Source organism: Eschrichtius robustus, chromosome 5 (assembly GCF_028021215.1).
Source record: "Eschrichtius robustus isolate mEscRob2 chromosome 5, mEscRob2.pri, whole genome shotgun sequence".
In the NCBI taxonomy this organism is placed as follows: domain Eukaryota; kingdom Metazoa; phylum Chordata; class Mammalia; order Artiodactyla; family Eschrichtiidae; genus Eschrichtius; species Eschrichtius robustus.
This window is the reverse complement of record NC_090828.1, coordinates 11,488,901-11,504,336: the sequence shown is the minus strand read 5'-3', so window position 1 is coordinate 11,504,336 and position 15,436 is coordinate 11,488,901. Positions and strand designations below refer to the sequence as shown.

The 15,436-nt window shown below is 34.9% G+C and overlaps 1 protein-coding gene across 5 annotated transcripts in view; it reads left to right on the top strand.

The window, feature by feature from the left end:
• AGFG1 (ArfGAP with FG repeats 1) overlaps positions 1 to 15,436 on the top strand; it is a 67,603-nt gene that overhangs the window by 36,049 nt on the left and 16,118 nt on the right. For all 5 annotated transcript variants that reach the window (XM_068544304.1, XM_068544303.1, XM_068544302.1 and 2 more), the window contains exons 3-5: positions 5,493 to 5,608; positions 8,977 to 9,139; positions 10,182 to 10,335. In XM_068544304.1, coding sequence (XP_068400405.1) covers positions 5,493 to 5,608; positions 8,977 to 9,139; positions 10,182 to 10,335 — 433 coding nt within the window. The remainder of the gene's footprint in view (positions 1 to 5,492; positions 5,609 to 8,976; positions 9,140 to 10,181; positions 10,336 to 15,436) is intronic.

Below are 15,436 nucleotides of genomic sequence, written 5' to 3'. Positions count from 1 at the left end.
TAATTCTAATAAAAAGCAGTTTGTGGTGAGTTTCATGTGAGAATTACAAAGTGCTATAGTAGTTCAGAGAGGGTGATTGTTCCATTAAGACCACTTTGATTCCATCTGCAGCAGGACTGAAGAGAGACCTACAGTTTCCTGTGTTTCTGGTAAGGCCTCTATTTCCCAGTCCTTGCTTACTTCATCACCCCATAACACACCAATGCAAACCACATAAGATACCAGGCCCCAAAGTAATAATAACTAATACTGTTTAAAATTCACTTACATATACCTGTTCTGAGTAGACAACATATTAACTCATTTAACCCTTCCAACATCTCAATGCAGCAGGTTCTCTTACCTGAGTTGGAATTCACATTAAGGCAGTCTGATTTCCTAGTCTAGGCTCATAACTACCATACCTACAATATTATTCTCTAATTAAAACTAATTATCCACCTCTCCAGAGAGATCATCAAAACGAATCCATCACATATGCAGCCCTTTCAAATGCTGGCTTTTTAGGCGTCCTCCTTGCTCCTCGGTGATGTTTCAAGGCCCGCAGCCCGGTGTTCCTCTTGCAGACTTGCTCTGTCATCTGTTGCAGTCATACCAGTTAGCCCCCCTCATTCAGTATAGATTTCAGCACTTCACGTAGTGAGTGTCTTTCTTCCAGTAGTGTTAATCATTTCTGCCAATCCCAGTGTCTACACAGATAACTCAGCCTCTGGAATTCTTTGACTTCTTATGTCCAGTAATCCTTCCTTCTGTTTTAGACTTTATTTAGCAGTAACTGTATTACTTCTCAGATTTCAGGTGTAAGCATCCTGTTCTCTGACCATCACTGCTTCTCTCCTCCCAGCTCGTTACCTCTAATTTCTTACTCCAGCAGCTCTGGGTCAACCACAGGAGGCCTCCAGTCCTCTGACGCTGAATTTCTTTCTTGTGTAGCATCCTTACTGTGTTGTCATTTTTCTTAACCTAACTTTGATTCTGTGGTCTGTTGTTATATATCCACTCACTTTAACTCCTGTTGTATTTTACCTGATTAAAGCCAATACTCTACCTACTTTGTACCTAAACAACCAGATGAGACTGGTGGAAAACACACCACTGTCTTGACTAGTTTGACTTTAAATACTCGTGACCGCAAAACCTTAGTGCTGCCTGCAGTTTTAGTTGGTTCACTCTCCCATTTTTCTTCAGCTCTGAAAAACCCTCCCTTTTCAGTTGGTGGTATTTATTATTTTACTTTAAAAGAAAAAAAAAAAAACCTAAAACAAACATGGAGAAAAGAGAACTTTATCCTTTCCTATCAGCAGATCTACAAACCTGAAAGAGCCGTTTCAGGAGAATGGTGGGAGCAGAAGCCAACTTTTCAGGGACTAAAATGTGAATGAATCAAAAGAGATAGAGACTGTGACGTTTTCCCAGAAGTATCTCTGGAACACTGTCTTTATTTAATGAATCTTGCTCAAGAAGAGGTTTAGTGGCTAAGTAAATTGGAGAAGTGCGGAAAACTATGTATAGTATTTATATGGAAAGGAAGTTTCCATTTGCTGGCCTAGATTTTACTAAAGCATTGGTTTTCAAACTTTGGCCTATTTCACAGTCACCTGAAGGGCTTGATTGCTGGGTAGCACCTCCAGAGGTTCTGATTTCACAGGTCTTGGGTGGCTCCTAAAAATTTGCATTTACAACACGTTTTTAGGTGACACTGATGCCGCCAGTCCAGGAAATTGGGGAATCCCATTTTGAGAGTCACTTCACTTGAGTAAGAATTCAGCTGCCAAGAGTGGCAGGTAGAGTTAGGATTCTGAGCAATATAGCAAATAGCTATTGTGGGATAGCATAGTCAGAAGAAATAAGAGCTGACTAACAACAGCATGGAACTTTGATAGTAGGATAGCAGGAATTTGTAGTGGACCCAAGCAGTGAGTTTTAATGATTTTCCCCAGCAGTTTGAGCTGTCAGAGAGAAGGATCAGAACCGCCAGCAGTTAGTACAGAATTTTGAGTGACTCGTCCAGGCTGCTAATATCAGATAGCTATAAAATGTATCATCCAGCACTCCATCTTTGCTTTGTGTTCCCATGATGAGTGCCAAGACAGTAACTTTATGATCTGTCTTTAACCTATCTCCTTTTTATTTGTTTGTATCAATATGTTTATTATTTACTATTCATTAATTGTTTTTAGTTAAAAAAATTGTATATGTTAGTTAATAGGGGTTTTGGAATGCAAAGACTAAATGTCATGAAGGACTAAATGTCTGTCCTAAACTAATTCTGTCAATTACAGTTAATAAGTCTTTGAGCAAATTTCTCTTGTTTTCTCACTTGGGAATTTTTAAAATAAAAGAATTAGAAACTACCAGTTCTCCCTTTATGAATATAATTGTAAAGCCACAGAATCTTTTCCTGAGGAGAGTCTCATGTGGGGTTTGGTTTTTTTTTTTTAATATTTTAATTTTATTGGAGTATAGTTGATTTACAATGTTGTGTTAGTTTCAGGTGTACAGCAAAGTGATTCAGTTATACATATGCGTATATTCATTCTTTTTTAGATTCTTTTCTCATATAGGTTATCATAGAATATTGAGTAGAGTTCCCTGTGCCGTACGGTAGGTCCTTGTTGGTTATCTATCTTATATATAGTAGTGTGTGTCTGTTTATCCCAAGCTCCTGATTTATCCCCCCCTCCCCTTTAACCATAAGTTTGTTTTCAATATTTGTAAGTCTGTTTCTGTTTTGTAAATAACTTCATTTGCATATTTAAAAAAATTAGATTCCACATATGAGTGATATCATATGATATTTGTCTTTCTCTGTCTGACTTCACTTAGTATGATAATCTCTAGGTCCATCCATGTTGCTGCAAATGGCATTATTTCATTCTTTTTTTATGGCTGAATAGTATTCCATTGTATATATATATATATATATATATATATATATATATATATATATATACCACATCTTCTTGATCCATTCCTCTGTTGATGGACATTTAGGTTGCTTCCATATCTTAGCTATTGTAAATAGTGCTGCAGTGAACATTGGGATGCATGTATCCTTTTGGATCATGTGGTTTTTTAAAAGTAGCTAAATATTTATTGGAGAAGCTGGCCCTCTACAGGGTTTATATAGTATTTCTAGCATAAGTTGCATTACCATTCCTGGGTATCTGAACTTCTTGGGCTTTGCCACTGAAATGTTTTTATAATGAGATTGTGCCTTCACCTAGGCCTCACTTGTGTCACTTGTACTGCCTTAATGACTTTGTAGTATCTGTACTGAGCCTGGAGTAGGAAGGAACCACAAGAAATGCTGTTTTGAAACATGCTTGGGGTACATAATAAGAGAGGAAAAGGGTGAATCCTTTTTTCCTATCTTTATTTCTCTTACCCACTTCAGTGAGGAGGTAAGCTTGAGAAGGGTGCTACCTTTCTGTCTCTGATTTCTCAAATCTTTGTCAGGCTTTTGAAGTTAGATACTGCCTTCTTTTCACAGTGTTACAACTGGTTATTCTTTAAAGTAATATAATTTTGGAAACTTGTGGATGTGTTTTTATAGCATTACTGAGGAATAATTATAATAAATTGTGTATATTTAAAGTGTACAATTTGAGTTTTGACATATGTTAAACCGTCATTACAGTAACAAGATAACATACATTTTCATCATCCCCAAGAGTTTTTTGTGCCCCTTTGTAATGCTTCTCCTGATCTGCTTTCCATCACCGTAGATAAGTTTACATTTTCTAAGATTTTAAATGAATGGAATTACATAGTATGTACTTTGTAGAGGGTGGTTCTGAGGTCTCTCCATCAGCATAATTGTCTTGAGGTTTATGCATGTAGTTTCTTGTGTCAATAATTTGTTCATTTTTATTGCTGGATAGTATCTTACTTGGATATTCCACAATTAATCCATTTACCTGTTGATAGACATTTGGGTTGTTTTCCGTTTGGAGTTACTAACAGTAAAGCTGCTGTGAACATTTGTGTACAAATCTGAGTATGGACATGTGCCTTTATATTTCTTGAGTAAATGCTTAGAAGTAGGATGGCTGGGTCATATCGTAGGTATATGTTTAACTTTTAAGAAACTACCAACTGTCTTCCAAACTGGTTGTACCATTTTTACATTCTTGGGAGTTCTAGTTGTTCCACATTCTCACCAACATATGATATGGTCAGTCTTTTTTTCTTTTCCTGGCTAGAACCGTTATTATTTCAGAAATAACCATCCAGTGTAACTTGAGGTGGTTAGAATAGTTATTTCTGGATGACTGTAATAAATATTTGTCAAAACACCAAGTATCTCAATAATCATACATTCATTTCATTCATAAGAACTTCTAAAAGTTCTTATGTATCAAAAAAACTTACAAATGGCACAAGAGAGTTAATGGTCTATAGAGGAGAGAAGGAAAATTATTCTAGGGGAAATTCTAATGAAGCATTTTCTCCATTGCATTTTTGATTAACATAGTTCATGAAAAAATCCTTGCTTTGCCTTCCTTTAGTCTTTTTGTTTTTGGCCATTCTAGTGGTATGTATAGGTGTCTGTGTAGTGGGGTCTCAGTGTTTTTTAAATTTGCATTTTCTACATGACTAATGATGTTGGGATGCTTATTTGCCATTTGTATATCTTCTTTGGTGAAGTGGCCAACTTTTCTGCCCACTCTTTGAAAAAAATATTGATTTGGGGTCTGTTTTATCACTGAGTTTTAAGAATTCAAGGTTTTATACATTTTGTAACTACCTTTTTTCAGTTGGTGGCTTGCCTTTTCATTTAATTTTTTTGAAGAGCAACAGTTTTAAATTTTGATGAAGCCCACCTTATAAATTTTTTCTTTACAGTTCTCTTTATGCTTTGTGTCTTATTTGAGTTCTGCATCATTTCATTTCTTTGATTTTACTGAAAACTTAAATCTCAGATTCTCATTTTTTAGCCATTAGGGAAAAAAAGCATAGGAGGTAATTATAAAGCTAAGAGTTCTATCTGCGTTGTATTTGTGTTATGTTATATTTTAATAGCAAATTACTTATGATTCTAGTACTTTTTATTTGTTCTTTTTGGTTGATTTTTAAACTTGTCAAGGATTCAGGAAATTGCCACTCACTGGTCTAATTCCTCTGTTTTACGGGGTGAAGGAACTGAGGTTCATAAAGGTTGCATGACTTTGCTCATTGTTTACAGTGTATGATTATTTTAAGACCAAGCAATCTGAGGTCCTCTTAAATGCCATCTCACTGTTTGTTCCCCTGTGAGGGGCTGCTTTTTGTGATGCTGTTGGTAAGATTTTACTGCTATAACATTAACATCAATTCAGTTCCTTCATTTGTTGCTTCTTCATTGCTCATTGTGATAAATATCCTCATTGAAAGCAACGTTATTAAAATTAAGTAGGTTATCTTTCTGAGAGAATCTTAATTATCTCTTAAAATTTCATTAAGTTAAGATGTCGAATTTAACACTTTTGTTTTTTTAATTCTTTCCAAAGGTCTGTAAACAGATTTGGCTAGGATTATTTGATGATAGATCTTCAGCAATTCCAGACTTCAGGGATCCACAAAAAGTGAAAGAGTTCCTACAAGAAAAATATGAAAAGAAAAGATGGTGAGTGAATAGTTTGTATTTAGAGCAAAGCTGCCCCAAATCGCATTAATTATGGGTAAGATTAGTATAACAGGAAGGAAGGAAGGAAGGAAATAGGTAGGTAGGTAGATAGGGAATAAGGAAATAGGTAGATACTCATTATACTTTGGCTTTTTATTGAATTTGGTTTCCACAGACCTTTACTTCTGCTTTATCTTAACTCATCTGTGCCTAGCAGTAGCCTGTTTCTTATCACCAGGCCTCCTACCCTTTTTTGGGAAGTTAGGGATTCTTCCTTCTAAACCTTCTCTATCCCTGTTAGCTTCTCTGGACATTTTAGTCTTATAAAGTCTCCTTTCTTAAAATCTTCCTTCATTTAGCAAGTGTTTATTTAGTATCTTTTATATACTAGGCACTATGCTAAAGCACTCATGAAGCAATCTATTCATTCACTTAATTGCATGTTGTAGTAATTCTTTGCTCAAAACAATCACTCACTGCCCAACCAAGAAGTCATTTTATTACCTGTTTAAGAAGGAAGATTTTATACCTTTTTAACTAAATCTGTCAGATGTTAATTTTTAAAAAGGAATTAAAACAGGTATATATTGGCTAGTAAGCCTTTTAAAGCAGAGCAGGGGGTATATTTGTAGAACTAGTAGTGTTCAGTTACTTTGAGCTCTTCATTTTTACCTGTATGAGTACAATTTAAGTCAGTTTACTAAGACTCATTAATGATGGATTCTTGGTTGTTTCTTTATCCATATTCAGTAGTGTATATTTTCCTTCTTGGGACGTTAAGAAGATGAGAGAGAGAGTCACAAATAGAAGGGCTAGGTAATGAGGAAGTACATGGCCTCTTGTTTCCCCGAGGAGCTGTATTTGAACCCAGAGAATATCTTCAAGAGCTTGTTTTGGTTGAGGGAATACTTGCCGTGGTTCTGAGTGAGGTATCTCTACCTTCATTAGGTGAGCATAGTAGAAAGAAGTGGCTCTGATTTGTATGTTCTGTGAACTTTGTATTCTTGCTGTTCCCTAGAGGAGACTAATTTTTGCCAGGGCTATATATTCAGCATTACTAGAAACATTAAGTATGAATATAGAAGAAAACATATCAGTAAGATTTTAGTTCAGGAAAGAAAAAACTTAGAAGATGCGGTGATAGTAAAAACATGGTGCCATAAATGATTCTCTTAAAATGAAGTGTATAATTATCTTTTTATCATTTTAGTTCTTAATTTCCTAGACCTTTTCCTAGACCCTTTCCTGTAGTTAAGACCTTTCTGCTTGATAGCCTTGGCCTAATTTTTGATTTTCCCAACAGTTTTACTTTTACCAGCTCAGAGTTAGTTTGAATAGGACTTAGCTGGGATTTCAGATAGTTTAGCTTCAACTAGTAAGAGAAAAGTGTGTGTGAATAAGGTTTATAGAATTAAAACCAGGAACCCCCCCCCCCCCGACATGAATAATAATAACAACAAAATAAAAATAATAATAAAAATTACTCATTCAAACAGTAAGCAAATAATTGTAAACCTCAAATAATTGTAAACCTCCAATAATTATAATTTGTGTTATCTTTTCTGTCCTGAGAAACAGGATAGTTAATAAGAGTAATACAAATACAAACTTCAGTTGGTGGGTAGGCGAGAGGGAGTGACCAACATTCAGCTAGGCTGGGACCTGTGCATTTTAAACTCACGCTCCTGCATACCTGCATACCTGTGACATGTAACTAGAGTGGTGCAGTGGGTTTTTAACAGGACATAAGCACTATCCAAATGCAGTCTCCCTAAAAACCCTCACTATGGGCAACTACACTTAAAACATTGAGCCTGTTGCCATCATCTAAAGGGATTTTGAAATTGTTCTTTTAACCAGTTTTCAGACTCAATTCCTATGCTATACATGCTTAGCTGTTTTACTTTTAGTTAAGCAAGACTTTGAGCCAAAGACTATTATCTGATTTTATCCTTGAATAAGACTTGGCTATACTCAGAAATTGGCATTATCACTGATAGACCAAATTATGGGAAAGTGTGGCTTACTGTTTTCTCCCATATACTGGAAAAAACAAAGCAGTTTTACTGTTCGTGATTATTATATAATTTGATAATAGCCAACACTTGTGTAGCTAACACCTGTACCAGAAAACGGTTCTAAGTGCCATAAATGTTAACTTGTTTATACCTCATAGCAACCATATGTCAGTGTTTCAGAAGAAAATTTGGATGCACAGAGAGTTGAAGTAGTCTGCCCTGCGTTTCATAGCTATCGAGTGATGGAGCTGGGATTTGAACTCAGATTCTAGAACAGAGTAGAAAAACTCTGTTTTTCTACTTCTCCCACCTGTGTTATATGGGGAAGGAGGGTAGGTAGAACAAAACCCAGAAATACAGAGAGCAAAAACTCTCACACAATCCCAGCTCTGGAGATTAGTGTTGCCAATATTTGGGCATTATATTCTTACTACCTCTCTTTCCTTCCTTTACTCCCTTGATCCCGTGAATTCTTACATGACTGAGATCAAATGTGAAAGACCTGTAAAGTCTTACGGACATCTTTCCATGTCAAGACAGAGTAGCTATGTATTATTCTATTATATAGATGTTAGTATAATCCTTTTAAGCATTTTTCTCCTGGTGAATTTTGGTTTATTGTCCAATTTTTTGAAATTTTAAAGAGTGCTGTGATAACCTACGTATACATTTGTTTGTGTACACTTAGTCAGTTATTTCCTAAGGATAAGTTACTGGAAATGGTACTTCTGGGGCACAGAGTATACCTATTTATGTATTTTAATAGAGAGTGACACAGTTTGTAAAGTTTATACTCAGATCAAATGCGACTGTCATTTTAATTTACATTTTTATTCGGTTACAAGTATTTTCATTTCTTTGTCTCCCTTGGTGAATTGCTTCTGTCCATTTAAAAATTGGGTTGTTAATCTTACAGATTTGTAATAGACCTTTATATTTTGGGCTACTAACTGTAATATAATAAATGTTTCTCCTTCCTTCTGCTCTGTTTTCAAACGTTATTTATGAGCTTACGGTACTTTGGTTTTTAAAAATTAGAGTTATTAACTGTCATCATGATTAACTACGAGTCCTCTCTTTTTTTTAAAAAAGCAGTTATTTAATATATTGTATTTATTAGAAAAACTGTAAGTAAATAATCGAAACAAGTTTTGTGTTTAGTCTTTATTACCCTTTCTCTGAATATTTTAATTAAGTGCAGTCTTAAGCTATCAATTCTAAGATGGTTTTGAAATAAGATTAATATCAAAACAGTCTTGTACAAAATTAGAACTAAGCTTATCATTTTGAGCTTAGTGTTCCCTACATCTTCCTTAGTTAACTGCCTGTTCAACTTTGCGTATGTTTTAGGTATGTCCCACCAGAACAAGCCAAAGTGGTGGCATCAGTTCATGCATCTATTTCAGGGTCCTCTGCCAGTAGCACAAGCAGCACACCTGAGGTCAAACCACTGAAATCTCTTTTAGGAGATTCAGCACCAGCACTGCATTTAAATAAGGGCACACCTAGTCAGGTGAGTAGTTTTTAAGTCTTTGCAGAGGCTTCTATTTAAGGAGGATTGAGTACCATGAATTTGGGAATTCATTAAGACAGTTGCATAACCTTGTATACCAGTAGCATTATGTCCTAATGGTTTATAATACATTAAAAGATACTTGGTTAAGTGGTTAGAATGTGTCTATGTTTGTTCTTTTTGCTATTGCGAATGCTATTGCAAATACGAGTTTGTAAAGCTGTACAGGAACATTGTTATCGCTATCTATCAACATATATGTATCATATGTATCATATAACATACAGTGGTAAAACATGAATCTGTGGTGACCATCAGAGTTAGAACAGTATGGCCTCTGTGATATTCTTTTACAGGAAAGGATTTCTCAAGCATAGAATTTTTTCTCCATCCTGATTGTGAAGCATGTTTATCGTTGAAACGCAGGTGGCTTTGCATTACATAGCTTATTCTAAAAAACTGAAGTCTTTTCAGCAGTTTGTGTCTAGAGTTTATGCTTCTGTATGTACTTCATGATAGTCAGGGAGCTGTGACAGATCTGTTACTGTGTGGCGTTACAATGTCTGTCACACACGAATGATTCTGAGGCATGGTACTATTTGAATTAAATTCCACCTTTTTTAATAATGCGTATACTAGGGCATCTAGATAAGTTGCTCCACTTTCATCAAAGGTTTGAGTAGAAAATGAAGAGAAGGGTAAAGTCAGTATATCGTAACTCTTCCCATGGATAAAAGATTTGTTCTGTGAAAGCCTTATCATCATACTGTCTTAGCAGTAAGTCTGTCTCGTGTCATGAGGTGTAACAACTGTTGTAATTGTATTTCATTGCTTTTGACTCTGTACTTAACATTGAAAGATAATATGGGAATAGATGTTGAAAATTTGTGCTTTTCAAAAAACATCAAAGAACTCAAAACTCTACAAATAGAAGATTATGTAATCTTTAAACTGTGTTTTAAGCTTGGTGAATTGGAAATAGTGTTATAAAAATTCAGCAGATCTGACTGGAAGCTCTTTATAGCTAATATGTGGTTTATAGTCCCCTGTTGTAGGTCGCTCTCAAGGGCAGCAGCAGGAAAAGAAGCAGTTTGACCTTTTAAGTGATCTTGGCTCAGACATCTTTGCTGCTCCAGCACCACAGTCAACAGCTACAGCCAATTTTGCAAACTTTGCACATTTCAACAGTCATGCAGGTAAGTTTTTTCCCAGCAGCTTTTGCCAGAGTGAGTGAATAATCATCACATTAAATGTTGTACACTAATTTAAGAATTGATTTGGTCATTTTGAAGCAGTTTTATTTGATAATTTGGAACTTTGCTTTATGTTTTTTGCGTGTATATATTTCACTGTTTTATAAGCATAACAGAAGCCAGTGCTTACTGAATTGATTTCCTATTTGTATTTTGGGATTTATTTTACCTTCTTTTATTCACCTATGAAATTGTGATGCTATCCCACTTTTTTTTTCCTTTCAATTTCATGTCCTGGCTTATAGTTGGATAATAATGGTACAAAGTATGACATGTATATATGCATCCAGAAATGTGCCTTTTGAGATAGTTTGGAAAATTATAGAAAACCTGCTCTTCAGCCACATTTCTTTCTATCAAGCATTGAAGGAATTTTTTGTTTTAAATACCAGTGGAAACATTTTGTAAGAATATGCTACAGAAGGAAGTTGTGGTGCGACTTATGTATGTTTGTGTGTGTGTGTGTGTTTGCTTTTTCAAAAGGGATTCTAGGATGAGAATTTCAGGAGAGATTATACTGAGAAGGGTAAAAATCGGGAGGCTCACGCTGTTAGGGCTGTGGTAGATTTCCATCTGCTTTACATTAGCTGAGCCCAGAAGTCCAGAAGGAGACTGAGGAGACTCTTTTCCCTTCATACTGTAGGTGGGAAGCCAGTTCCCTATCTGAGCAGACAGGAGCTCTAGCTCTCTGTTTCCCCTCTTGCTTTTCGAATGGTGGCCAAAAGAGTTGGTGGAAGACTCAGTGAATAGAGTGAACCTTCTGTAATTTATGAGTATTCTGCATTTATCTCAGTTTTAGGTTTATGGAAATGTAATTTGAAATGATGGAAAAGTAACTGCCAAACTCTTTTGTAAATTTTCAGCTTATTTCATGACTTATTTCATGTTTCCCTTGTGTGTGTGTGTTTTTGTTTTGTGTTTTTGTCTCTAAACGCAATTTGTGAATATTTGCAAGTCAGGGAATTGATGTTACACTTTTCTGTGTAATCATATTAGCCAAAAATAGACAAGACAGTGCAGCTCCACAGGCTAATTTGTACCGTGATTACCCTCATACTTTCAATAACTCCCTTAAAATGCTTTTTGAAAATAATTGTCATTATTTGATTGTAGAAAATGTTAAAAGAGAGAAATGTATGATTTTATCAGATTGATAGAAGGTAGTATATCTTAACTGTTTTGTCTCTTTTCCACATGTGGCAGAAATGGTAGGACAGATGTGTCTGTGAGGAAGTAGTTGAATAACCATGTAGATTAGGTCAGGTTGCCTGAGAGTAATAGTTTTTTAGCCTGAAGTTCTTTTGTATTTACAGATGACTACTCACATCACTCTTTTCTTACTTCATTTGATTGATCCCAGGAGCATAAAATATATATGGATATTGCAAGAACAAGCTAATAAAATTACCCGTTTATTTTCCTTCTAGTATAGTTGATACCATCTTTCACATTTTACCTTAAGTAAGTTTTAAATCGGTGTCACGGTTCAATCTGAAATGTCTTTTTCCGGAGCCTTTGCAAGCACTCTGAATTTTTACTTTTCCATACATGGTTCATAGATACAAAGTCATTGATAGGTGAGTTTTTGCCCTGAAATTATCATTTAAAAAAAAAAAAACACATTTGGTGAAAATTTTCTCCTGAGCACATTGATGTGACAAATGGAACTTTTAATAGCAAACAGTAATTATTCAGATACGCCAATCTGGCTGGCATTGTTTTAAAGGGAAAACTGTTCTTTTGCAGATAGTTCAATGGGTTAAAAGCCAGAAGTCTTTACCCTTCTTTATTTGAACATTCTGGCTGAGTTGGTGTGTGTGTGGATATGTGTCAGTGGTGGGGTCAGTATTACGTTCAGGAAAAGTCATCTTCTACAGAAATAGGCGTGCAGTTAGAAACATAATTTACTACAGCATGTAATAGTTATTTTGCCTGGTAATAAACGTATCACAAAACCTGTGAACAAAACAAAACTGTAATTGATTTTGGCCACACCTTATATGAGGGATGTCAAACTCAACTGCCTTGCCACCCAGTTAACACAAATGAATAATATAATGCAGTGCCCCTTTCAAAGGGGGATGGTCTATAATCTCCTGTTGCCACATGAAAATACAGGCTCAGGATTACTAAATACACCGATTTTCTTTTAAGAGAAGTACGAAAACTTGTTATGTAATGTGAAATGCTCTCTTTTTAAATGTTAGGAATTAATGAAAATAAACTATCATATAGGTGAAACAAAGTCTGTTGGTTAGCTGAATTTGATGAGGGTTGCCTGTTTCCATCCTCTGGTCTCTACGTTTTTTGTTTTCCTTTCTCATGAGTATCTGTTGCTCAACGAAGAGTAAAGACAACTCTTGGCAAGATTCAGGCTCATGAACTTGGTGCCTTAAATTCTAAATTCTGAGTTGAACTCCTTTGTACTTGTTGAATAAGACTATGTAAAAAACATCTTTATTATTTTGTCATATTCTTTTTAGTTTGGATTTCTTTGTGTAGAGATTGATTGAGGTTCCAGATAGTAATTTTTGTTTATTGAATTTATTAGCGTTTAATTTCCAAAGTTGTGTTTATCAAAGTTTCATTCCACAACACTTTACAAATTTAGAAAGTTACTATAATCAGTTGTTGAAGACAGTAAATTCAGTGTCTACAGATAAAAACGGATAGTAGCATTACAAAGCCCTATCTTGCTGTAGTGAGTAGGTACTTGAGGAGTGTGTGTGGTGCTCTGGTTGGAAAACACTGGGAAAATATAAATGTGACGAAATAGGCTGGCCCAACAAAATGGATTGCATTGAACTGATTTTTTTCCCCGATGATGTTTGAAACATGTTAAATGCAAAATTTTCCCATATGATGTTCTAAATATAAGTTAAATGTAGAGTATGTTATTATTATAGGCTACATATATGTTCGAGGTTATAAGCCACAAACTAGCTTAGGGATCCAGTTCTTGTTTCTGCAAGGGACAGATGTTTCATTTGTTGTTCTCAACTGTACAGCTAAGTGTTCAAAAAACTTGGAAACTTGCGTTTTGGAATATAATCCACTCTAAATTTGAGAATTTCCTATATCATGTTCTCTATTCATTTGGTTTATAGTTGTATACATTATCTATTTATTATCTATTTTGGCCTTAAACTCGTTTTGTCTTTTAGTAGAATTTTCTTCTCTTTGGCTTAGTATTTCAGAGCTCTTAAGAAATTTATTTCTGTTGTTTCATAAGTTGTAGAATCATAGTGTTTGTTGGTTTTGCTAGTAGAGACCATCTAGCAAATCTTCTCATTTTGTTAGTGAGAATACTGGTAGAGCCAGAACAATTGAGGGACTCGTCCAACGGTTTACAGTTACTTCTGTTAGGATGGAGTTCCCTGATTCTTATCTTAGATTCCCTTTTCACTAGACTGTGCTTGCTTACTGGTGTTCTCAGCAATGCTAAATGGTAACTGTATTTAAGCTTATATTTAAACTGGTATAGATATTCCTTTCAAAATATTTTTTAGGAAATTAATTTTTAAAATTTATTATTTATCTATTAGTATTTCTTCCATTATATTTCTTTTGGGGAAAGTAAAATTTCAGCCTGTAAAGGAGTTGAATTTTATCATATTAAGTAAAAACAGACAAAATATTGTAGGGAGTCCAGAATACAGAATTTATATTGTTAAGCAGTAAGCAGCCTTTTAATTTAGGTTCTTCTGTATAGTGCTTAAGGGCCAGGTCAGATGTGTTTCAAAAAAGTTTTCAAGAACGCAGTGTGAGCAATGACATGTGGGGATAGCACTCCACTCGTCAGAAGTGGTGGGTTCGAAGACACTAGAAGGGAAGTGGCACAGGTGTGTAGGAAAAGGGGGTTACTCTAGGTACATTCCCCCCAGCCGCCCCCATCATATCCATTTAGATAGATAAAACAGCAATTACATGAAATACTGTTAAGTTTTCCTGATTTTCTTCCTAGAATAATGTTTTACGTTGTTAATGGAAAATTTTTTTGCTTAGTGACTTCTTTTGGTTTGTTTACAAGTAGAGTACATATTCATTGAAAAAGCTTGGCGAACTCAGGCAAACAAAGAAGGAAATGATACCTACATGAAATCTCACTACTTCGATTTAACTAAAATGCAGATTTTCTATGCACATGATGCCATGTTTAATGAAATTAGCAGATGAAAATGTATCTGGAATTTATTAACCTGTTTATCTTATTTACTTTGCTGTAAGTATTTTTGTATAGGGCTAAATATTCTTTTACATGAATTTTTTAAATGGCTGCATTATATTCCATTGTATGATGTTCCATAATATATTTAAGTGATCTCTTGTTGGCCATTTGAGTTTCTAAGTTTTTCATTATTACAAAAAACACATTGTTTAGCTGTTAGATTCAGCCATGCTCATTTGCAATATTATCTCTTTACAAAAACTACCTAGAAGTAGAATTGCCTGCAGAGGGTTTAAGTGGCTCACTCACTTTGTTGGTGACATATAACCTTTCTCCATCTTTTGGACATGCTTTTCGTTCTTACCACTTAGCATTCCCTTTCCTGCATGCCAACCACTTCTTATTCTTATCTTATCCTCTATAAAAATCTTATCCAGCATCTGTTTGGCCTTAAAAAAAGTCTTTTGAGTTATTTCGTTTTACTTACATATTTTAACTTTAGGGAAGCCTAGAATTTTGCTCTTAGGTTGGTGACCAGTTGGGAAATACCAGTTGGTCTTTTTCACTGGGTATGAGGTGCATTTATGCTATGATTTTTACGTTTCTATCGTTTCTTAAGTTTTAATATGTTTTTTAAAATGGCAGGCTCCTAATAAAATATGAGTATCTTCAATTTATTTGGTGATCATGTCCTTCTTTTTATACACTCGAGTTTTCTTTTTTTAAATATGCTATGGTGTGACATAGTTATAAACTTAAAAAGCAACCAAAAGATTTAATGTAATTAAGCCATCTTTGTATCATTATTTTAGAGTCACATAACTGATGAATCACTTATCACTATTTTAAATCTGAATTTTCCAAATGTATCCTGTA